This window comes from Euprymna scolopes, chromosome 11, assembly GCF_053919585.1.
Source record: "Euprymna scolopes isolate OS-2025 chromosome 11, ASM5391958v1, whole genome shotgun sequence".
In the NCBI taxonomy this organism is placed as follows: domain Eukaryota; kingdom Metazoa; phylum Mollusca; class Cephalopoda; order Sepiida; family Sepiolidae; genus Euprymna; species Euprymna scolopes.
The window spans coordinates 20,723,754-20,750,025 of record NC_136492.1 but is presented as its reverse complement, the minus strand read 5'-3'; the positions used below and the strand labels follow the sequence as shown (position 1 = coordinate 20,750,025).

Sequence of the window (26,272 nt, the reverse complement as noted above, 5' to 3'; positions counted from 1 at the left end):
CTGTAGACCAAAAACTGACTTTGGGGCCATCAGCTAGAACCGAAACCAAAAAATTCCTTAGCCTCTGAGCCATGCCTATATATATATATATATATATATATATGAATGGAAATGTATCAAAAAGAATACAATAAGTATAAAACCTTATAACTTCTATTCGTGACGTGCAGGAATACAAAATATTATGAAAAAAAATTAAAAATAACTTTTTTTTTACAGGTACATAATTTTTTACCGATCCTTCAAGTCTTCATATGTGTAGTTGGTGTAGTGAAAGTATGAGCATACACGGGGAAAAGGGGAATGTAAAGGGAAGGAAGGAAGGAGGAGGAGGGGGAGGAGATATAGCCAATGAGAAGGTGCCATGCCAGATTTAAATATATACACATATAAGTATGCACATACACACATGCACACAGTACATATACACATATAAACAATTAATTAAAAATTAAACAGTAAATAAAAATGAAGAAACGCACCTTTAACTGTCCAATCTTTTGAATTCTAACGATATTATTTATTCCAAGAGATTATATATATATATATATATATATATATATATATATATATATATATATATATATATATATAATTTACCTATCATCCCTTTTTTAAAAAATTGAATTGCTCGATTGGTGGATTTATTTGCTTCCCCACTGAGCAAATTAGGCACAAGGCCGTTTTTTAATGTGGAGAGAGAGAGGGAGGGGGGAGGGAAAGGGGGGACCAGCTCCCGAGAGGTGGGAAATGGGAGCTGGATAGTAACTGTTGGTATGAAGGGTTGCCCCTACATAGACCAAGGTCAGATATGTGGGGTTACCCCCACATATGGTCTTTGCTAGTCATAGCTTGCAGCATCTGTCGGAACAGATACTACACTTTGATCTTGTACCCCGTTGAATTGCTCGATTGGTAAAGACAAGATTTAAGCAAGGTCGCATGGTCTACAGTTTTATAATTATATATATATAGAGAGAGAGAGGGAGGGAGGAAGGAAGAGAGAGGCTGACTGCGATCAGTGATGGGACGATTTCATTATATTTTCCGATTTTGATACAATTATTGATCCTGTTCTAAATTCTTGACCAAGATGCAATTACCGATTCCGATTCTTTTTAAATTTCTTCGTATAAAAATGTTTTTTTTTGTTTTTTTTTCAAGAACACATGTGATAGGTACATGTATTCTAGCAAATGTAAAAATATACATATATCTATGACTTATAGGTTTTTAGTTTCACTAGTAGTTTAAAATCAATAAATATTTATCATTTCGTCATTAATACGAGTCATGGAAAATTAAGTTTTCAACAAAATCAAACCAATAAAAGCAATAAAAAGAATCGTTTTTTAGCATTAAAAAATGAACACAAATTTTACCCCCAAAAGTCCCAATTTTTTAAATTCCGATTAATCGTCTCAATATTAATATATATGTGGAAATATATTTTTTCAATTATATTTCACCTTTTATTCATACCAATCATTTAATTTATGAAGCTCAATATAATTACAGAGCATTGACAAAAGTCTATATTCCAAATTTTATAATGTTGACCATCTGTCAATTTATTCCTTTAAGTACATTGACATGCACAATTCTTGACAGCACCTGTTTCGTAGTGCTAAATCATTCATTTAATTATTATATCAATCAATGAATCTATTCTGCCCTTAACTCCTCAGAAGAAAAAACACTTATCAATTCATTAAAATATGGGCATGATTGCAAAATCCGAAAATTAGGAGAGAAGATGTAATTACTTTTCATTCAAATATGAAAATTAAAATATGACGTAATAAAGGTAAAAGTGAAAGGGTCCAATGAAACATGCGTAAGAGAAAAAAAATGCTGCCCAAATATACTAATATATATGTGTGTGTGTGTGTGTGAACGTGTGTGTGTGTGTGCGTGCGTACATTTCCCTACACAATAACTCTGTCAATTTTCAGTCTACAGACTCAAAATTTGATATACAGAGTACTGAGATATGGGAAAATCTTTGTGATCAGTTTCCGGCCAGAAATTTGGCTGTTAAGGTGTCAAAGTTCAACGATTTAACCTTTGAGAACTCTACCAAACTCCTCCGCTAATTTTAGGTCTAAACACTTGAAATTTTAGATAAAGGTTCCTTGGACATGGATCTAACTTAATAACTTGATTTGAGCCCAGAACAATAAATTTTAAGGAGTCATGATAGGGGTCAAAGTTTTTAAAAAAATTGACCGCTTTTTTTTTTCTTGCTCAACATACACCTCCAAACACCCAGGCTGAAATGCTAATATATATATATATATATACAGGGTGTCCCAATAAAATGTATACACTCTTTAAATGACTATAAAACCAACATTTATTGTAAGAAAGAAAACTTGCATACATCAAAATACTGTGAACAAATATAAAAACCAGCTAATTATCAAAAGTGTTCAAATTATTGGCCATTGTGGTTAATGAACAGCTGGCAACGCTCACTAATTGAATCAAAAACGTTCCTAATTAGCACATCTTCTTTCAATGGTTGCTCTCAGCTCATTCATTGTAGCTTGTTTTGTGGTGTTAACCTTGTATTTAACATTCCCCCCCCTCTCTAAAAAAAACATCCAGAGAGGGGGTTCAAATCCAGTGAGTGTGGACAGTACTCGATACTTCCTCTTCGTCCTAACTATCTGTTTCGCAGGTGACTATCAAGATATGCTCTTACGTCATGATGATAGTGGGGAAATGCTCCATCATGCTGGAAGTGCTATTTTTTATTCCTAAACATCTCTTGGGAACATGGCATAGCGTATTCATATAGCAAGTTTAGATAATTTATAGAGTGTATAAATTTTATTGGGACACCATATATATATATATATAGCTTGTCTAGCCTCATTGATGAGCTGTGAAACAGCGAAACAGTAGTGTATGTAGATAACTATAATGCTCTCTATCTTAGGTTGAGCATATAGGGAAATGATATACAAATTACCATTAGCATATGAAGCGATGCTCTTGAGCTTAGGTATTTGGACAATGTCAACACATTGTTAATTCACTGCCCATGTAGTAGCAGTCATATAGCGCAATAGTTAGAAGCTCCGACTGTCGTTTGGGTGATTGGGTTTCGATCCTGGCTTGAGACAGTTGCTTGTCTAGCTGCACTGATGAGCTGTGAATCAGTGAAACAGTACTGCATATATATATATATATATATATATATATATATACACACACATACATACACACAAATAAATACACATTGGTCTTTATTAGAATGAGGGATGGGTTGGGAAAAGAAAGATATATATATTTTTTTTAATTTTGCATATTGATTGTGGACTCAAACGTTTTATAAGCTTAAGAGAAAATGCCAAACAATATAATGATCTATCGGAGACTCTTTCTCAAAGGTTTAGTTTTTCAAGTTGAACATTGAACACCTTGCCTCGGATTTATTTTTCCTCTTTCTCTGATGTTTATAACTCCTGCTGCTTTGTAATGTATACTTATACAGACGATTGTTGCTGCATAATAAATGTAAATGTCCCTTTATGTGATTTACAAGCACACACATCAATCATGCAGCGAATAGAGGAAATTTACTAGACAAAGGCAAACGTAAACCTCAGTCTTAAGTATTAATGCTTATATTTGTTTCAACCAAATAAAAAAAGCTCAACACAATGACTGTAGGAGGTAGAGCTTAATACAAGCAGCACAAATGAAGACTGTAAACCAAAATTTACATGTAAATTTCTTCCCTCTGAAGAGAAGAATTTTGCATTCTTTGAAACTCCGCGGAATAAGGATATATTAAATGTCTTAATTTATTGAAGGTATTCTGTCGAAAATTAAATTGTACATGTAAATTTTGGTTTATAGTCTTCATTTATGCTTCTTACATATATATATATATATATATATATATACTAGCATTTAAGCCCGGCGTTGCCCGGGTGTTTGGAGGTGTATGTTGAGCAAAAAAAAAAAAAAAAAAAAAAAAGAAAGCGGTCAATTTTTTTTTTATTTTGACCCCTTAACATTTATTGTTTTGGGCTCACATCTTGTTTTTAAGTTAGATCCATGTCCAAGGAACCTATATCTAAAATTTTAAGTGTTTAGACCCAAAATTGTCAGAGGAGTTTGGTAGAGTTCTCAAAGGTTAAATCGTTAAACTTTGACACCTTAACAGCCAAATTTCTGGCCGAAAACCAATCACATAGATTTTTCCAAATCTCAGTACCCTGTATATTAAATTTCGAGTCTGTAGACTTAAAATTGACAGGCATGTTCACCTTATATATATATATATATATATATATATATATATATATATATATATATATATATATATATACGCTTGATTTCTGAGAACTTCACCTGAAGTAAAATGAAACAATTGAGACATTTTTTTAAAATCTTTTCTTAATTTTCTTTCTAGCACGACTCCTGAAAATTCCATGATTGTTTTTTTTTCATATGTTATATTTAAACATGATTAGTAGAAAGTCTATCTCCAAAACCCTTGTCAAAGTTTGTGATGTCTAGGGTGAACCCAGACCCCACAGCATTATTGTATCACCTTTGTTCAAACTGAAACGCAGTTATCTAAGTACTTTGGTTAATGTTGTTTCAGAAACTATCCAGTTATCTATAATATAAAGATGAATGTCTGTGTGTGTATGTGTGTGTGTTTCTGGTCACGAATAGCCTTCTATATGGTTGACTATTTTAAAAAACTGATTACATATAATGATAGATGTATCGAGACACAGGAATGGGTATGTTTGATCTGGCAGAACAGTAGTTCATTAAAATTGTGGGGTCTGCGTTTGCGCCTGGTCCACAAAGTATGGAAATAAAAAATATAAAAATGAAAAAAAAAAAACGTTTACAAGTGTTTTTGATATAGATGTACATAAGAATACTTTGATAAGTATGTTTTAACTTAAATAGGGATGGTATAATAAAATTGTGGGGTCTGCGTTCACGCCTGGCCTCCATAGAATGGAAATAGGTACAAACTTTAATAAAGACTTTTCATATCTATCTGCGTAAGTATACTTTGTTTCAGTTTGAAGAAATATGGTATAATAAAATTATGGGGTGTTCGTTCTCGCCTGACCTCCACAGAATGGAAACATGTCACAAAGTTTAACAAGCTTTTTTAATATAGATCCACAGAATATTGTGATAAGTGTTTCAGTGTGAACAGGTATGGTATAATAAATTATGGGGTTTATCTATTTTATTTTTACTTTCATCATATTTTGCTTTGGTTTTGATACCCCCAAATTCGAAGCTATCTCATTACAACCCTTCCTTTTCATAACCTATCATACTTTCATAAATCAGAGTCCATTTTCTGTAGGCTGTTTTTGAACCCAGTCAACGACGGGTACTTTTGCTAGTATATATATAATATATATATATATAATGTGTGTAAGAGAGAGAGAGAGAGAGAGAGAGAGAGAGAGAGAGAGAGAGAGAGAGGGGGTATCCAAAGCCCTTGTAAATGTTTTTTTTGACATATTTTAATTCTATGGACAAACCCTACAGTATCTTTTGCACCTTATTTGGCTAGAACAGATACTACACTTTCATTTATATATTTCTTTTATTCTGCAGAAATTTTACAAAAAAAAAATTAAGCACAAGGTCACTCAAAAATTGGAGAAGGGTGTCTATGGTCATCCTTGTCATTGTACCTTTTGTTGGTTCATGCTAATCCTAGCTAGAGTTCTGAGTCACCATAATACTGCAAGCACACCATGAAATCGTTTTTTTTTTTTTTTTCTTTAGATAAAAAATATATATATGTGTATTATATGTAAAACTAGCAGTTTAGCCCGGCTGTGCTTAGGCCCTATGTACATATGTATATATATATTAAAAAAAAAAAAAGTTTGACTCATGTCCAGGTAACCTACATCTAAATTTTCAAGTTTTAGACCCAAAATTGGCAGAGGAGTTTGGTAGAGTTTCAAAGGTCAAATCATTGAACTTTGACCCCTTGACAGCCAAATTTCTGGCCGAAAATCGATTAAAAGGATTTTCCCAAATCTCAATACCCCTTATGTCAAATCTCGAGTCTGTAGACTGAAAATTGACAGAGTAGTTTGGTTGGCAAATGTAGACACAGAGACAGACACACACACACAGACAATTTTACTTTTATAGATATATGGATTAGAATTTTAGAAAAAGTATTTTATTGACATTTCATTTGCATGGGGTAGAAGGAAAAGTAAAAAAAAAAAAAAAAAAAATACAGAATATGTTAGTAAGACCCTCCCAACCCTCTCTAGATGGTAGACCGCTCACTGTTTTCAGGCTTGATGGGGTCCAAAAACAAGCAGGTCGATCTTTAAATGGGGCTGAATTCTAGACGGGGTGAAAGAAAAAAGATGTGGTGGTGGAGTTGGGGAGGTGTATATGATGATGCTCCAAGAGAAGATCAATTATTGAAGTGGCTGGGGATGAAAAAGAAAAGTTAGGGTGTGGGCATCTTGGAGGTTTCCTATTGGGATGGAAAGGAGCATTCACTCAGGTAACTAAGAACCTAATCTAGACACAGGGCTTACTTTAAGGGGTCTGGAACCTGTGTGCTATGCTTAGGCAGAGAACACAAACTCCAAATTGGCACCTCTTCGTACACACAGGATCATTATTCTAACCCATCTTCTGTAAAAGGCCGTAGGATATAATCTTTTCCTATCACATCTAATTTTGACCTTCAGCTGGTGCTTAAAGAATGGAACCAGATCCAGATCAGCAAAAAATTCAACCCCACCTTCTCATTCAGTCGTGACATCCATATCACCATTCTAGCTATGGCTAGGATTGTGAGTAACACCATTCATCTCTCCCGTCCCACGGTGGCTTGGTGCTGTGGATGACATAGAGCAGACGAGGATGCTCAGGATCAATACAAGCCATCACCTTGTTAACATATGCGCAGTACAGTCAGAATCTATTGCATTCAAAGAAAGTGTATTGCCATTTCCTCGGCTGGGGTCCTGCAATAGAGACACTCAGGTGAACTTACTAGCTTGGCACTGTATTGTATGGTGTTGAGGAGTAATGTGTTTTGGGCCAATCACCAGGTCAAAGAAAACTCAAAGTTATTGAGATGACTCAAATCTGATGCCTACCTCCACTGGGAGTAGATCTCCTTTGAAACCCCAAATACTCAATGAGCTGATTGTTGGCAACCCCCCTCACTTGTTCCTTATACAATTCCTTTCTAGAAAGCCATGAAAGGTCGCTGGACCTTGGGAGGTTCCTGACCATTGCTCTACACTCTCTGTTTGTTTGTTTTTTATTTTTGTTGGAACTTTGACTTATGCCCGACACCAAAAGACACTGGCAATGTTAAAGTTGGGGTTATCAAACTTGGTGGCCTTCTATATATTTAGTTATACCCCTTGTCTCAAGTGAATATTCAATATGGCGTCTGACAAACAGTAATACGTGTTTATTTTACATCATTGCTGCCTCAGTTAAACTTCCACAGGTTGTCTTCACTAATTTTTCATTTTCTTCGATACATTTGCTGCATTTAAAACAAAAAATGCTTGGACTACTTCCGGCAGAGAAATTCCGTATTTACATAATTTCTGGTACAAGAATTCATAACGCATCTAAAAGTCGTTTATGTTAATTCCAGCAGCTCTTATGTAAAAATAAAACTCCTTGAATGACATGTATGCCATCGTGTTTTCATCCCTTAAATATAACTCGTCAAACTTGTCCATAATTATTTTTAATCCGTCAGTTCAGCCGATATTTGTGATGTCTAAGTGTCGAACACATTCTCATATGTTTAGTGGCAATGATAAAAATACTGCTGGAGTCTATTTTTCCTTAGGTAAATCCGTGAAGATAGACCACATACTTATGTCTTGTTTCCACTTGGTGTACATTTCTTCATTTTGCAAAATTGGTGGCTGTTTTGTAAATGGCGCCATTTTTTTTTCAATTGTTTCAACATAAGTTGAACAGATATAATATCTGTCACATGACAGAATACACTGTTACCAATGTTAGTTCACTTAGTACTTCCTGCGACATAGAATAAACGTGTTATTGTTGGCCAGACGCCATATTGAATATCCACTTGAAACAAGGGACATAACTAAATATATAGATGAAGGTCACCAAGTTCAATAACTCCAACTTTAACAGCCAGCCCTGATGTACCGACTGGGAGATGCCAAAAGATTTCGAGTACTTTTCATTTAACTGTACCATTGTTGCCGGTGCAGTACAGTATGGAGGTCCATTTGCGAAAGCCTGGTTTGAATCTGGCGGTCTCTAAAACAGATGCCAGGAAGCGATGTTTGACCTTATCGAAAGCTTTGGACTGTTCCAAAATAATCAGCACAGCTTCCAAGTTTTTTAGCCCTCCCTCTAGGATCGTATGGATCAGGTGTAAGTTGTATTGTACCAGCCTCCCCTTCAGGCATAGTTCTGCTCATGTTTGATCAAGTCTCCGATAACAACCTGCAGCTGATTTGATAGAACCGTGACCAAAATCTTTAACGCTATGTTTAGCAGAGTTATGGGTCTGTAGTCTCTTTCCTGCCATGCCTGTCCATTCTCCTGCGATCACTCCCTTGGTGACTTGATTTGAGATGGAACCCTTATCAAACCAATGGTTGAACGCATCTGTCAGAATTGATACAAACATGGGCGACAGCCTCGAATACAGTTCGTAAGGTAGACCAAGTCCCGGCGATTTGTTGCAGCCAACCTGCTTCAGCACAATCAGGACTTCCTGCTTTGTTACCCTGCCTTCACAACTAGTTGCTCTAGCTGTCTCCAGGTGGGGAAAGTCGGCCAAAGAGTCACTAAATTTATGGACAAATTCTGGCTTAAATATTTGGGTAGGAGTCAACACTATTTGTCCACATCCACATCTCCCGCCCTGAGTGCTCGCATGAACCACAACGATTCAAAACACGCACTTTTTGACCGCAACATCAGCCATGACCAGCCTACCTGTGTTATCCATAGGAATGACATCTACCATCACAGACAGAGTGCATTTCAAGTCCTTCACATTCAGACTTGCCGTTCAAAGCCTAAGCAGCGTCACTCTCGATTCCATAGTTCTCCGGTGAGAGGACGCCGACACAATGTGCCATGCTCAACATTGTTAACTCTGGTGTTTTGGCCACTGTGCATAATGCTGCCAACGTCCAAAGGGTATGTTAGTTTAAGCGCTCAGTAGTGAAGCCAGAAGGATGGATATCTACTCAACAATTCATTCTGTCATACAACAGGACCTCTCTTTCTTTCAAAAAGAAATCAACTACAAAAAAATTTTTTTTATTTTTATTCCTGTATTTGGTTAGTGAAGGAAGCATATTGGAGATAAACCCTAATAACCAGACATATTCTGACACTACATTAACCAGATTACTTAGATAAATACTTTTTACAGTTTTAACAAAAGAGCTACAATAATACTGCGAGGTCTCCATTCATACTGGAGTTCTCAGAATGCCCAACAGCAGTATATATGAAAGATGCTTCTGTGGAATTTCCACAGGTCCCATTAGTTATAATTATTTCAATAAGATTTTAAAATTGACAGACATTAGAGATTAAATATTATTAAATGCAATTGTTTTTAGTTTAGGAAGTCATTTCCTTACTTTCTAGACTAAACAAATACAAAACCAAGAAAGAGACTGAGAAAGCCTTTGTAGAAGTGTAAGCCATTTTGAGCTTCAGATGGTTCGCTGTTACACACAAGTCCTGGTAGGTGACTTGTTTGTAGTAGACAGTTCCACAGAACAAAATATTCTTACCGTGTTGAAACCCGGGAAAGAACACATGTGAAATTGCTCCAGAAAAGGTTTAATATTTATGAAGCAATTCTGGTTTCTCATTGGTTTGTAGCAGAACGTCAATTAATTTGATTCGTCAGTTCTTAGCAGCATCGTTTATAAATAGAATCGTCCGACTGTGTGGGATCATACCCCATTACTCTCAAAATATTGCAACAGCCTTGTTACTAACATTCTATCTATCATTTTCACCCTGTCTTATTCATTTCATCTATTCATAATGATGATTTTTGTTGGCATTCATGTCCTCAATATCTTTCTATTAAGAATTCTTTCTAGAAGGATATGGGATACTTACGGAAGGAACTAGCTCATGTCCCTTGTTCCTGTTACATGAGCTAGAAAAGCCTGCAAATGGCATTGGTCTTTACGCTAATGCGGATAAGACAAAGTTTATTACTTTCAATGTGGAAGGGGAGATCAAAGCTCTAGATGGAACAACTGAAAGAAGTCACACAGAGTTTACGTACCTGGGCAGCAACATAGGGCTCACAGAGAGAGATATCGAAATTTGCATCTTAAAAGCATCGACTACATAGGATAAGCTGTGGTCAGTATGGACCTCAAGGTTAACTGACCAACTGAAAAAGCAGTTCTTTAGAGCAGTGGTGGAGATTTTCCTTGTTTATTATAGTGCTACAACCTGGACACTCACCAAAAGATTAGAGGGAAAGCTAGATGGCACATATATCTGTATGCTACAAATAGTGTTAACTATATCTTGGCAAGATCATTCCACAAAGCAGTAACTTTATGGTAGCCTACCTGCCATATCTACTACCATCAGTGAGCAACATCTACGATTTGCCGGTCACTGCTAGAGACATAAGCAAGAGCTGGTGAGAAATGTATTGCTGCACATTCAGCAAATTGCACTTGACTTCAACTGTGATCCTGAACATCTGGAAGACAGAGAAATCTGGAAGAGCGAGAGAGAGTTGCATTGGTCCAGACAAGAAGGGACCATGTGAAGGTTGTCAACATTCCTAAGTTAAAGTGTTTCTGTGGAACAAACTGGGTTCGAACTTAGTATATCCAGGTTGTCAGCCTAAACTGTTAACCACTGAGCCACAATCATCTTCCTAATGCTGTTGTTCCAATAGCATTCATTCTGATCAGATTAAGTTGGCTTCTCTTCCAGCTTGCCCTACAACTCAAATCATGGAAGCCCATACAAATAGCAGCCATGAAAAAGGTCGTACCACTATCCAATCGCAACAAACAAAGCTTCTTTCTTAGAACTGCACGCCTGTGGAACTCTGTTCCGTCTGCCTGCTTCCCTCCGGACTACAACTTGGATGTCTTTAAGTCCAATGTTAACAAATTCCTAATGAACCGCCCCCCCCTAATTAAACACTTCATCAAATCTCCACACTAATGTAATGTACTTGCAATAACCCTTATCCCTGAGTGGCTTCCGGGCCTTGATAAGTGGTGATCACTGTAAAAATAAAAAAAAATAAAAAAATTCCATCATCAAAAGTCAACCACCAATAGAGCTGAGAGGACAGCCAAATCCTCCTTGACCGTTGGTGTCCAACTCCTCAACTGTCTACAGATACAATTGGTCCACCCAGATGGAGAGGTACAAAGGATTACATGTATTAGCTCTCTCTCTAGGTGACGAGACCTTTTTTTTATTATTTTTTTTATTACATTTTTACCCCAAACAAGGAATTGTCACTTAGTTGAAGGGAGCTACCATCAGAGACATAAGCATCAGAAATCCTGTGTAGGGAGTTAGGCAGCAAGATGTCAGTTCACGTTACACTTGAACTTCTGCATGTCAGTACAGTTAGGGAAACACGGACCCGGAAGGGAATTCTAAAGTCTAGCTGTTCTGGAGAAGAAACTACTGGAGTAGAAAGCTCTCTTACATCTAGGGATCTCTACTGTGTAGGGGTGGGATTTAGCTGCTTGTCGGGTTTGTCGGGGGTATTTACGTCGAGGGGGCACAAGTGCTTGCAATTCGTCACTGTCCAATCCATTGAAAGTGGCACTGCAACAGGCCAGATTGCACAAATTTAACATTGAGGTGACAGCTAGGACACAGTCAGTTTGCCGACAATTTAAAATGGGGTGCAGTCATTGTCAAAGACTTACCAGCTTCCACTACAAAGTGATCATTTACTTACTTTGTTTATCCATCTATCCAGAACAGAATAGGTATGAACCTCCAATACCCCTCCCAAGATATGGCTAAAATAGCAAATTACATTTCATTTACAACAAAAATTGTACTTTGGCATTAAATAAGCCAAAATAGTGGATAGAAATGTTGAATCACTACGGTTCCAGGTGAGCATTGTCTGAAGATAGCAGTTTCAATCCTACGCAAAGCAGGCCAGGGGATTAGTTGGCCAAAGTGTGGTGAGACAACAATAACTATGGAAGGCAATAATTACTCGGGATAAAGTTACGAGACTCAGCATTCCTATCATGTTACAGTTAACAACCACCTGAAAAAGGCTAGAGGATGAGTTGGCCGAAACATAATAAAACAACACCAACAACAACTATGAAGATGAGGATAACAGTCCGCAAATGAATATACAAATTTATCATTTCAAAGGATTCCAATAAAAAAAATTTTAAAAAAAGAAATAATATATAAAGCCAAAAAGAGTTGATCATTTACTTACTAACCTTATTTAAAAGATAATAAAAACGGGTTTGTATTACTGTACACATAGATTCGAAAAAGTTGTCAAAAAACAAATATATAACAAATAAATGTTATCAAAGGCAAGATAAGTTACTTTTCTACCAAACTGGATATATTTTTCGTGTTTTTATTCAATGTAACATGTTTATTCAGCTCGAAAAACATACAGTATTTATCGATGTATTCGAAAATTCAAGATGGCGTCTGACTCTCTCTTTAACCCGGTAAGTTTAGGAAAAGGTGTTATAAATAAAAAAACGGATAAAATACTGTTAAAAACCCGCTCAATATATGTTACCGTGACATAGGTTGACATATATTCGGCGGGTTTTTAATAGTATTTTGTCTAGTTTTTTATTTATAACACCTTTTCCCAAACTTACCGTGTTAAAGAGGGAGTGAGGCGCCATCTTGAATTTTCGAATACATCGGTAAACACTGCATGTTTTTCGTGCTGAATAAACATGTTACATTGAATAAAAACACGAAAAATATATCCAGTTAGGTAGAAAAGTAAGTTATCTTGCCTTTGATAACATTTATTTGTTATATATTTGTTTTTTGACAACTTTTTCGAATCTATGTGTACAGTAAAACAAACCCATATAAACAAATAAAGCTTACGCTAATTGGATTAGTAACCATCCTCGAACTTAGGCTTACAGTTCCAGTTCCACTGATGATACACTTAAAAAAAACAACTTATTAACAAATTTTTTGAGTCTGAAATTAATGATCAAATCCTGGCAAAATTGTTGTACACCTTGAAAAGCAAGCTGGCTTGGCTAAGTAACAGTAATGCTAATAAATGCAAAGATAAATCTTACGATCATGAAAATTAGTGAATTTTCTTGCTTTTGTGAAGTTATTTGCTTGTTTTGTTGCTTAAGTATACTGCACAATCGTCAAATAATTCATTTTTTTTATAAACAGAAATCTGAGTCAGACATATTTATAAGAAAATCAGTTTTTTTTTTTTTTTTAATTGCAGAAGGTTCTAATCTTCTATTATTCTGTATAATACAATAATGTCAGTCGGATACTCGATTTTTGTCATCGATACATCCCTTTCTACATTTAATTTTGAACAGCCATTTTATTTATTTATTTTTTTTTTTTTTTGCTCATTACAGACTTATTCCCCTTTCGTTGTTTGGAAGAGAAGTAGGTTAGAAAAAAGGGACGTAACTCTGTTTTACTTATTCATTACAGATTTATTTCCCTTAAAATTAAAAAAAAAATAAAATAAAATCAGGTCTCCCGAATTCATTAAATAGAACCCCTCCAAAATTTCTTGGCCAATATTCTGTATTAGATACTTCATTACTGCAATAAGCTATATAAAAATGTGAACTAGTAATATTAAGAAATTCCATTTATAAAAGGAAACGGTACTTGCACAGTTTAATAAAAGACATTAAAAAATGAAAATATCGGAAAAAAAAAGGTTATATTGTACGTATCCGTTATGGAACGAAGTTCTTCAAAAAAGAATTCACTTAATTTCATCAAGTAGTTTTTTTTTTTTTTTTACAGCAAAAAAACAATCTGTTATGATACCGAGCAAAAGGTTCGATTTTTAGGAAGAAAAGCTAGTTATTAAAGATGGGGAGGGGGTGTCGGCGTTTTACATTGAGTTATCTCCCCGTGGCGTGGTCAAAAAAATTCCAAGATAACTATCTTTAACGTGCTGTCATAAAAACATGTTTTTCCACTGTAATAAAAAAAAAAAAAAAAACTACTCGATTAAATTAAGTGAATTTTTTTTTTTTTCGGAGATCTTCAGTCCATAACGGATACATATAATATAACCTTTTTTCGATATTTTCATTTTTTTGATGTCTTGATTAAACTGTACAAGTACCAAAAAAAATTTGAATTTGTTATTTGTTTCTTTGAGCATAATTATTTTTTCAAAATTACAAAATAGCATAAATATAATGGATTTTTTTTTTTTTTTTTTTTTTTTTTTTTTTTTTTGCTGGAGGAGGATGAAAACTGGTTGAAAATTCCGATTAGGCAGCCATGACAACGTAGGAATTTTCTAGCTCTGCTTAATAATACAAAACCTGCAGTGGCCAAAGTATAAGCTCAATTTGTCAGGGTTTTTTTTTTCTTTTCATTTCTTTATCTTGACACTCTCTTCTTTTATCCAACATACTTATTTATTTAACGTCATTTATTAAACACCATATTTTGTATGCTTGTACCTGTTATCACTGTTGATTTTATAGATTTTATATTATACTGGTCCCGTGTTCAGATTAGACGGATGGACGAAGGTTATTTGAGTCGTCATAGCAGAATTTTGATTTTCATAAAGTGCTTGATAGGAATTCATATTATTTAAAAACTGATTATTTCTTAATTTTTTTTATTTTTGTTTTTGTCATTTTTTACATTTTCTTTTATTATTTTCGTTTTAATTTTTTTTCTATTTTTTTATTATTTTTATATTCTTTATTTTACTTCATTTACCAATTTTTTTAATTTATTTTAAAAATGATAGGAATTCACATTCTTTCAAAACTGATTATTTTTTAAAATATTTTTTATTTGTAATTGAAAAGGAATTTCACACACACACACACACACACACACACATATATATATCTATAATATAAACCTGAATGTCTATGTGTGTGTGTGTGGTCACGAATAGCCTTCTATATGGTTGACTATTTTAAAAAACTGATTACATATAATGATAGAAGATGTATCGAGACACAGGAATGGGTATGTTTGATCCTGCAGAACGGTGGTTCATTAAAATTGTGGGGTCTGCATTTGCGCCTGGTCCACAAAGTATGGAAATAAAAAATTTAAAAATTAAAAAAAAAAAACGTTTACAAGTATTTTTAATATAGATGTACATAAGAATACTTTTATAAGTAAGTATGTTTTAACTTAAATAGGGATGGTATAATAAAATTGTGGTGTCTGCGTTCGCGCCTGGCCTCCATAGAATGAAAATAGGCACAAAATTTAATAAAGACTTTTCATATCTATCTGCGTAAGTATATTTTGATAATTATGTTTCGGTTTGAAGAAATATGGTATAATAAAATTATGGGGGCATTCGTTTGCACCTGACCTCCATAGAATGGAAATATGTCACAAAGTTTAACAAGGTTTTTTAATATAGATTCACAGAATATTGTGATAAGTGTTTCAGTGTGAATAGGTATGGTATAATAAATTATGGAGTTTATCTATTTTATTTTTACTTTCATCATATTTTGCTTTGGTTTTGATACCCCCAAATTAAACCCAAATTTACAACCCTTCCTTTTCATAACCTATCATACTTTCATAAATCAGAGTCCATTTTCTGTAGGCTGTTTTTGAACCCAGTCAATGACGGGTACTTTAGCTAGTATATATATATATATATATATATATATATATTTGCTTTTTAATTTTTGTATCAGTTTTTTAAATTTTAAATTTTTTTTATTTTTGGAATTTTTTATTTTATAATTTTTGTCTTAATGTTTTTAAAAAATTTAGTGTTTTTTTTTTATTTTTATTTTTCAGTTCTACTCTTTTCCACCTACAATACATATTGTCACTTAGCATTTTTTTTTTTTTTTTTTTTACACAGTGATCACCACTTATCAAGGCCCGGAAGCCACTCAGGGATAAGGGTTATTGCAAGTACATTACGTTAGTGTGGAGATTTGATGAAGTGTTTACGTAAGGGGGCGGTTCATTAGGAATTTCTTAACATTGGACTTGAAGACATCCAAGTTGTAGTCCAGTGGGAAGCAGGCAGACGGAACAGAGTTCCACAGGCGTGCAGTTCTAAGAAAGAAGCTTTGTTCATGGAATCCACGTTTTGATTTAGGCACAGATATAGAGTGGGGGAAATTTTTCACACTGGATTCAGCTAAACGGGTGTTTTTCGTGAAAGATTGGCGAGGGGGGACCAGAGATTGGAGTTCAGACGAGCACCTGCCATGGAAATAACGATAAAACAAGGAAAGGCTCGCAACGTCTCTTCTGTGGGAGAGAGGTTGCAGGGTAGAGAAAAGGGCATCCCCCACTAAGCCACGAAGTCTATTTTGTACTCTGTCAAGTTTAAGTTAAACAAGCCATGTGTGCGTGCATTGTCCCCCTCTGGTGCTGCATGTGAGATGATGCCACCAAAAATAGTGAAGAAATGATGAATGTGAGAAGTGTGAAGGGCCAACATTACCTTCAAATTTTCGCCAAGTTCCGGAAAAATCTAATGGACAGGCAAAAGTTATGGAGTAAAAAGCGTAATTTTTTGCAATTTGGGGGCATTTGTGACCCCCTTTTGAGTTCCTGGGAACGGCGAATCCCAGTGAATATGGACAAACCGTGTAGTTTCACGCCTTAAGATGTACATTTGAATTCAACACCATGGAAAACCACTATATAAACATACATATCAAGTTTTTGAGTAATATGAAAAAAAGCTCCAAAAAAGCATGCTTTTTAGCCCTAAAAGTCCCAGAGGGATACGAACCAGAATTTTGCTAAGATCACCTATACTGAATTTATATTAAGAACAATGGCCTCTACATTTTGGCTAAGTTTCAGGAAAATCTAATGGATGGATCAAATGCTATGGGGCAAAATGTGTAATTTGGACCATTTTTGCCCTCTTTTGAGCCCCTAGGAATGCTGAATCCCAGTGTAAATGGATAACGGTGCAGTTTCAGGCCTTAGCACATGTATATCTGAGTTGACCACCGTGAAAAATTACTATATAGTCAGACATATCAAGTTTTTGTTGAGAAATATGAAAAGAGAGCCACAAAAAGGGGCATTTTTAGCACTAAAAGTCCCTGGGGACATGAAACAGAATTTTACCAGGGTCACCCATGCTAGATTTATATTAAGAACAATGGGCTCCACATTTTGGTCAAGTTTCAGAAAAATCTGATGGATGAATCAAAAGTTATGGGGCAAAACGTGTCATTTTTGTCCATTTTGGGGCATTTTTTACCTCTTTTGAGCTCCTGGAAACGCAACGGGAATTTTCACAAAAAGTTTTTTTTTATGTGCACATCTATTTAATGAAATGCAATTTGTGACAAAATTTCAGGAAAAACTAATGGATGGTTATCTGGCAATCATCCGGAATAACAAACGAATGGATGGACGCACGGACATCACTGAAAACATAGGTCCCTCTCTGATAAATCAGGAGACCAATACTATTTATTTACGGTAGGAACATTAATTATTTACAGAATGATATGCATATGTTAGTACAGCCGCCATATTGTCCCCTTCTTTTTCTCTATTCGAACTCTACAGTCTTTTCTTTAGAATCTATAAAAGGGCAATAACTCTTACTTTCTTTATTAGAGTTATTTTCTCTTTTGCTTTTGATCGCTATAACAGTTACAATTTAGGATTATGTCTAAGAGGGGACTGTGGGGAGTTGAGCAGCGAGATGTCTGTTCACATTACATTTAAAATACTCGTTCATATATTCAATCAGTTTTCTTCAACAGATCACAAGAAACAACAATCGATTCGCCATTCTTCGATTTTGCTTCTCATTTGAGTTTGATCTCCAATCAATAATTCTGCCGTCTGTTTTATATGAAACTTATATAAACATTATCCATCTTAGAAAGTAGATTAAAAACTAAAGAAATACCCGTCCCAGAACGAGTCAAATGTATTGCATAAACGGAAGAGTTTTGCGCCAATTTTATGAAGATTGAAATCAAAATATAATGCTTAATTCAATTTTGATCAAAATCTGTTACATTATCTTTACATCATCAATGCTCTGATCCCTTGTCTAACATCAATTGAAATGAATGGCTCTCGTCTTGGGGAGGCTGCATGTTTTGACAAGCTTCTGGGTCTAATTTTTACTCCTAATCTGAGATGGAACACTTACATCAAATTTGTTATCAAGTTTGCTGGAAACATGGTGAGATTGTTCTACTGCTCCAGTAGATATCTCACTGCTGATGCAATTCTCTGTGTAAGAGTCAAGTATGTCCAAAGATGGAATACTGTTGCCACATCTGGGTAGGACCTAATAGAAGCACCTTATCCTGCCTTGACAGAGTTCTAAATAGACTTTGTAGCCGAGTGAGGGATGTCTTTTTCTCTTCCCTGCAACCTCTTTCCCACAGAAAAAACGTTGCGAGTGTCTTTACTTTATCATTATTTTCATGGCAAATGCTCAAATCTATGGTCCTCCCTTGCCTGACTTTCATGAAAAACACTCATCTAGCTGAAACCACTATCAATAATTTCTCTCACTCTTTTATCTGTGCCTGAACCTAAATGTAGATTCAATGAACAAAGCTTCTTCCTTAGAACTGCACGCAACTGGAACTCTGTTCCATTTTCCTGCTTTCCAACTGACTACAATATGGTTATCTTCAAGTCCAAGGTAAACAAGTTCTTGATGAGCCGTTCCCTTAAGTAATCCAATTTACCTAATTTCCACTACTAATGATTATTTTCCCATTGACTTCTGGACACTCATTAACCTTTATTCTTGAGTGGCCTCTGGGCCTTGGTAAGTGGCGACTCCTTTGTAAAAAAAAAACAAAAAAAACTACTTTGATTATAGAAAATATCTAAAATTTAAGGCTTACACATAAGAGATATTAAGAAATTGAAATTCAGTGAATTTTGCTGACATGTCTAATGACTACATATCAAATTTAATGCAAATCTGAAATATTTGAATTTTCAAATGAGAGCTTATTCCCATATTATGCCAACTAAAAAAACATTAAAATATGTCAACAAAACTGAGATTCGAGGAATATTTATTAATTCATGTCTAATAATTATTGTTAAAATTTAACAAAAAATCTGAGGTATCTGAACCATCCTCTTTGAGTAAAACTGAAAGGGCCATCCTCTTTGAGTAAAACTAAATATACCCAATATTACCCACCCTTACACCTAGCAGTTGTATTCCAAATTTCATAATAATTGGTTAATTAATTTAGGAGTGAATCCTGTAAATATAAATATACAGGGTGACCCCCACCCCGAAAAAAAAGAAGCTAAATGGAGGTAATCTAGAACATATGCTGTAGAACGAAGAAAAAAAGGCCAAAGACCCTAGTGTTTTAATGTGATGTTTTGAATATAATAAACTAGTTATGACCAAAGTTTCATTTCATTCAGACAAAACATTAAGAAACGGGGGTCTAATTAGAGTTGGGACCCGTTTTTTTTTTTTGGGGGGGGGGGGTCACCCTGTACTAGCCAGCCGTCGGGCGTTCCGTGATTGTAAAATATGATTGAATATATTTTAATTTATGCAGATTTCATATTTATTATTATAGAGCCAATTCTCTATTGATTATTATATTGTACCCAATATATAGTAGTGACTAAGTATCTTGAGTTGTAAGCCATGTTTAGTTTCAGAAGATTTCCCGATGTTTAGTTATTCTATACAAGTCCTGGAGATGACAAATTCTCAGTGGACAGCTGTTCTGTACAGGTTCCGGACTTTATAATTTTGCAGCCAAAGAGCAAAAGATCTTTCTTGTGTTTACACATAAAAAATATGTGCAAGCTTGCTAAAAAGGTTTGATTTTATGGAGCAATACTGGTCTGATTCGTTGATAGCAGAACGTGAATTTGATTCATCAGTTCCTAGCAGCAGCTTTTATAAATAGAATCTCCCGACTTTGAGGGTCCATACTTCCATTATGTGTCAAAAATATTGCAACAAAGTAATTAAAAAAAAAAAAAAAAAAAAAATATGAATTCGGTACTATCAGCTAGAATCGAAACCAAAACATCTATCTCAGTTTGATACAGTAATGTCTAATGTTTAAATAAAACAATAAATATTCATATTATTTGGATTTTTGAGTGTCATTTTCACGTTACGGTTGATATAACCTCTGACCTTCTTCAGGTGTATTTTTTCAAACTCTAGAATCTTTCTGTCAAACTCGGGAACCTCCATGGAATTTCAAATGGAACACTTTATTTAATCCACAGTAGTAGCATGTTTTTGTTCCATCAGCCATAACGGGGTGCATCAAGAACTGAACCTTCACTCTCCAGGAATGTAACTTTTACAGCTGAATTTCACCAAGTACTTTATCCACTATGCTATGGGTCCTGCTGGATACAAAAAATACAATTGCAAATTATTAGGATGTCTACCCAGTCATGGCCGATGGAATGAGAGCATGCTACTCCTGTGGATTAAATAAACGGTTCCATTTGAAATTTTATGCAGATTCCCGAGTTTGACAAAAAGATTTCTGGGTTTGACAAAATACATCTGAAAAGATTACATTGACTGAAACGTTTCGCAAAAAAAAATGCTCAAGATGAGAACAGTAGTCTGAAGGATCTAAATAATCTGAATAATAAAGCCTCATCTATAAAATTCAGAATCATACCAGTAAATAAAGAATTAATATTAGCTTACGATGGAGTACTTTGATGCTTTTTTTCTTACTAATTTGTCACACATATTTTTGGAGGATAATATATTTTTTATTTTCCTAGCATATGATACACAGCTAAAATGCACTTCACATCAGTTCATCTCGTGGGAAAAAACTGCTAGAGACCAAACAATATGAAGGAGATCAGTACATGACGGCACTGCGGACTTCAAGAAAAAGAGGAGGGAAAAATGAAAAGGGCTGTGAACGACCCATTCTCCCCCTCCCCTCCCCATCAACAGTATCCGCAGCTATTCCACCACTGACTGAGCCTCAGAAACATAAGCATCATCTGCAAACATAGGACTCATGACAGAACCATGAGTAGGAGCCGACGACAATATGATGCAATGAACTAATCAGCCAGAAACACCCAACAGTTTTACAGAACGATGGCTGATCAAATGTATAATATGATATGAAATAATATATGCATATATAAATGGAATGTGTCTCTAATAAAATTTTTACAAGTTGTAAATTCTAAAAATATTTTGTGACATGGAATGTAAGATAATGTCGGGCGATATCGGGTTGCCTTGCTGATAGTCGATTTAGAAATTGACTATTATTATTAAAAATGTAAAATGTTAGATAATGAACATTATTATTGTTTTGTAACTTATGTAAAAAAAAAATAGGTATACAGAGAGAATGTTTTGAAAGAAAGGAATGTTTAGTAAAAATATTTTGGTTAACTTAGAAACAATAACAAGGAAATAATGTAGTGGACATAAACAAAATAGGTTTTCAAACCAAGGGATAAAAACAATAAATTTAGCCAGAAAACGTGACTGAAAGTCATGGGCTAGGTCTTTGTGTAGTTGAATTACTTAAGCACAAAAGATTAGTTTGAATATATATAAGCGGAGTTAGATAATGGAACAGAGTTAGTGAGAGATGGGAGACGGGCGGAGAGAGTTGGAGTGTTGGAAACAGGGCCTGTATGGCCCTGTACACAAGAGAAAAACAAAATCTAACATGCGTGCAATCTTCCAACAGGAAAACATTGGTAATTAAAGCTGTCTGAAAATATATCCAGAGATTTCTGGTTGTTTTTTGGAAGAAATGTTCATTTCAGCTTTGGTCGTTTCGTCAATCAAGACTCCAGCTGAATGAAGGAAATGATTTCCTGTTTGGCAAGATGTTCCGTCACTCTTGTTTTATTGAAATCTTTTTTGATAAAATGTTATGTTTCGTTGAAACTGTATATATGTGTAATGTATACTTGTAAATAGTTATATACACCACTACAAGGAAAATTATGAAACACTAGATGACGCGAAAAAAATTATCATATACCCAATGCATAATATACTTAAAATATATTATATACACGCTCTTTACAGCGATATATGTAAATCTCACCTGTCTGTTTAAATGTATGCATGTATATATGTTTGTATGTCTGCCTAAAACTTGCGACGGATTTTCACGAAAGTAGTATCATTTTGAAGCTCGACGTCTCAGACGATAAATATCGAAAAATTGGCCAAAACCATTAATTCTTTCACCCTCAACTGGGCAGTTTTCTACAAGAAGGTGTTGAATTTTGCAAGCCATTTTTGCAAGTCGTTGTATCGGTTGGATTGACTTTGCCTAATTTTAACGTTCCGAACTTCTGGTTGCATCATGGAGTAGCGGTAAGACGTCAGATTTTCTTTCACTTTCTTTTCCATCTTCGCGTCACGGGTTCGAGCCTCCCTGCCTATTACCACTTTTTTTTTTTTTTTGCTCAACACACACCTCCAAACACCCAGGCAATGCCAGGCGCCCAGGCTAGTAATATATAAACCCTGCTATCCAACAGAAACAGATCAGACTTGGTTTCTCTGTGAGACTATATTGGGTTGCCCCTTCCCCTAAATGTAATCGCTTGTGATTATTTTCGATGGATTACCTCAAAACGTGTAATCAACACCGACCAGCAAATGTAGATCTAAAAGGTAAACAATAACTCAGAAAATCAATGAAATAATCTGTTAGATAAAGAACAGTTGTCTGTGTGTATGCGTGTTTGTATGTTCAGCTAAAAATAATAAATTACAAAACAAACACTCACAAAGTTGATACATTCTTGATCTGTGTTGTCCTGGATGAATATCTTAAATTTAGAAAAATAAAAATTTTCATTCTTTGGGGGTGGGTCAACTAGGCTAGGTTTCATCAGGGATGGGAGCGGCTTTTCAGTGTTGATATGCATTAAGTTGGAAAGAAAATGCTGACTCATTCTTTGAGGAATCTATTATATGAATGGAGTTGTCAATGGGTATGTTTAGCTAGAGAGGAATGAGTTGGGTGGAGGAGAGAGAGTCGGGTCGGGGAGAAAAAGAAGAGACAGAAGTTTTGACATAATATTGGATAGCTCTGCTAGTATTAAAAAAAATAAAACAAAAACAAACCTACGTTGATGCATTTTTTTTTTTTTTTTTTTTTTTACTTACCTCGATAAATTTAGGGACGATGTTTAGTGTAATTTTTTCCAGTTTTCTGAACTTACCTGTTTTTTGTAGAAGAAAAAAGTTTCAACAGCAAGATGAAAATAAGACAAAATAAAACATTTATACAAGGTATCTTAACTAAGTTTCCAAACTTTTTTCGTATGGACACTTTTATTAATAGTACACACATGAAACTCTAGTCTCCTTCGAAGTAATCTCCTCCAGTTGCAATGCACTTTTTATACTGTGCCAACAACTTCTGGAAGGCCACATAGAAGTATTCTTGCGTGAGCGCGTCAATGAACCTCATCACAGCCTTTTTCATCTCTCCAATTTTTTTCATAACAGCCTCTAAAAGTTTCTTTGGGTTTAGGGAATAACCAAAAGTCACAAGGAGTAAAGTTAGGACTATAGGAAGAGTGAAGAACTCCCTTGATGCCCATCTTGGTCAAATAGTCTGTGACAAGGATTGAGCATTTTTAAGTCAAATTTTGCACAAATCTTTTGCATCATCACGAAAAATTGTGTGTACAATTCCCACATTGACATCAAGCTGTGCACTAATTGTCTCTATAGACACATGACTGTCCTTATTTAGGAAATTCTTTATTTGGCCAATCAACTCTGGTGTTCTGACTTCCTTATTCCTTCCACACTTCTCATCATCCCTCACAGACTCCCTGCCTTTCTTGTATCTCTTATGCCACTCAAAAGCTGAAGTTCAATTCATGCAAGGTGGCCCAAAAGCAGTTTGAAGCATTCCGTACATTTCTGTGGCATTTTTTCCAAGTTTAAATCAGAATGTTATTGTATATCGTTCTTCTGAAGTGTCCTCATGTCCAGATAGCATTTTGAAGATTCACCAGCTGTGACAATCAGGCTTTAGTATGGTGTATTCCAATTTCTGCTGTAACTATTCATTTGAACCTGAAATCATAAAAATTGGTAAGTCATTTCATAAGATGTATAGCAATAACATACTGAATTATAAAAAGTCTTTGACATACAAAAAAAGTCTGGAAACTTATTAAAGACACCTCATATTTTGGAATTTGGAGATTAGAATTGATAATTTGGATTATTCAAACTACATTATCATTCAAGTTGTTATTTCTACGATGTTTCGGCCAATGTAACACCAACCTTCTTCACATTGTGAAAAAACTGAGCACGTAAGTCACTTGTGAGTCTGCATACCTCTACCTGATAATTTAAGGATGGGGTCAAAGTTTGGCACAAGTCCACTTCAGCTTGCCGGAAGTATTTTTTGTTTTCATATTCAAAAGAGTTATACTAGCAAAAAGGGAAGAAAATCCAAAATTAATGATTGTTTTCTAAACAAATTTTTCTGATAATTCAAAACAAGTTCAATTAAGTAACACACAAAAAAAAAAAAAAAAATTAAATAATGAAACATTTATTAAATGTAATTGAAATTGTTAAAAATTTAACAAAATTTCAAAGTAAATTATATTTAAAATTTATGAATAAAATGTAATATTCTATATTTCAAAATAATTGTTTTTTTATAATGCACAAATAAACTATAAAATTCAGTTTAGAATATTACTAGCAGGGAGACCTGATGTTGCCTGAGATCGAATGATGATTAACAAATGTTCCACACCATATTTTTATTGTCATCAAAATTGGTGAAATTGCCCATTATTCAATCAAATTGACTGATTGCCTGCTCTAGTTCAGATCCCACTGCAGAACACTATGACAAAACTTCACATGCTTTCTTTCAATAACTTAACCCAAAATACGTTATAGTCTACATTGCACTGTAAAGAACCTACTGTTGATTTTATAAAATGGCTTGAATTAAAGTTCGAAAAGCAAAAGTCAAGCATCACGGTTCAATTGTGTTCTAAACAAAAAAACATTCATTTCGAATGTGCCTCTCTCTTATCAAAGAACCTACTGTTGATTTTATATACAGGGCCCATCTGCTTGTGCGGGGGATAAAACTTCTCAAATGTAATTGTGATAAGCTGTAGAAAAGTGTAAATTTTGGTTTTTTCTTTAATCAGATTTTTTTGATTATATCAACACTTATCAGAGATATTCCAACATAAACCTACATAAGAACATTCCCAGACACATCAAGTACCTTTATGTGAAATTTTTTTAAAAAATTGACCCAACCGTTTTTGGCGTTTATAGGGAACAAATTAGCACACACAAAATTCTTTGGTGTAATAGTAGACAGATAAATATATTAATTTTGGATTGTCTTCCCTTTCAGATAGTATAACTCTTCCAAAAAAAATAAATAAATAAATACTTCTGGCAAATTAAAGTGCACTTGTATTCCAAGTTTTATTTGAACCTTATTTCTTCATATTGTATGAAGTATCAGTGGAGTGGCACCCGGCTTTGCCCGGTTATAAAATATGCTTAAATATGATATTTTAATTTGTCCAGATTTCGTATCTATTATTATAGAGTCGTGGTTTCAAAAGTTTAAAATAAAAAAATGTATTTAGGTGCCATCAGAAAGCAAAACTGTAGCATTCAAAACTGGTGACATTAGCACTATACCAACATGACACGCATATGAACTGATTAAAAATTAAAAATAAACTAAGATGAATGTACAAAATGTATAACGATTTTTTTCAATTTTGACTCCTTAAAAACTACTTTAACCAACTAAAGATCCATAAAAGAACAGTTCATAAAAAATCAGATCATTTGAGGCCCCTAGCGACTTTTAATTTTGGAAGAAATAGTTTGAAAATATGGAGACAGACAAACAGTGAGTTTTATAAATTAGATTTCTGAAGTCATCTCATGAAAACATTGCTAACTTGAAAAGACTGGACTTTTACATGGTTTTTACTGCTATAAAAGAGCATCGGATCCATGCATCTAATTTGGAAA

The 26,272-nt window shown here is 34.6% G+C and overlaps 1 protein-coding gene across 3 annotated transcripts in view; it reads right to left on the bottom strand.

Annotated features, from left to right (window-relative positions):
- LOC145287798 (N(6)-adenosine-methyltransferase catalytic subunit METTL3-like) overlaps positions 1–26,272 on the bottom strand; it is a 149,738-nt gene that overhangs the window by 111,507 nt on the left and 11,959 nt on the right. The window contains exon 2 of one of the 3 annotated variants that reach the window (XM_080135642.1): positions 23,516–24,310. The exons of the other annotated variants lie outside the window; for them this stretch is intronic. Within the exon in view, the coding sequence (XP_079991768.1) occupies positions 24,297–24,310 (14 nt within the window). The 3' untranslated portion in view covers positions 23,516–24,296. Of the gene's footprint in view, positions 1–23,515; positions 24,311–26,272 lie in introns of those variants that run through there. 3 annotated transcript variants of the gene reach the window in all.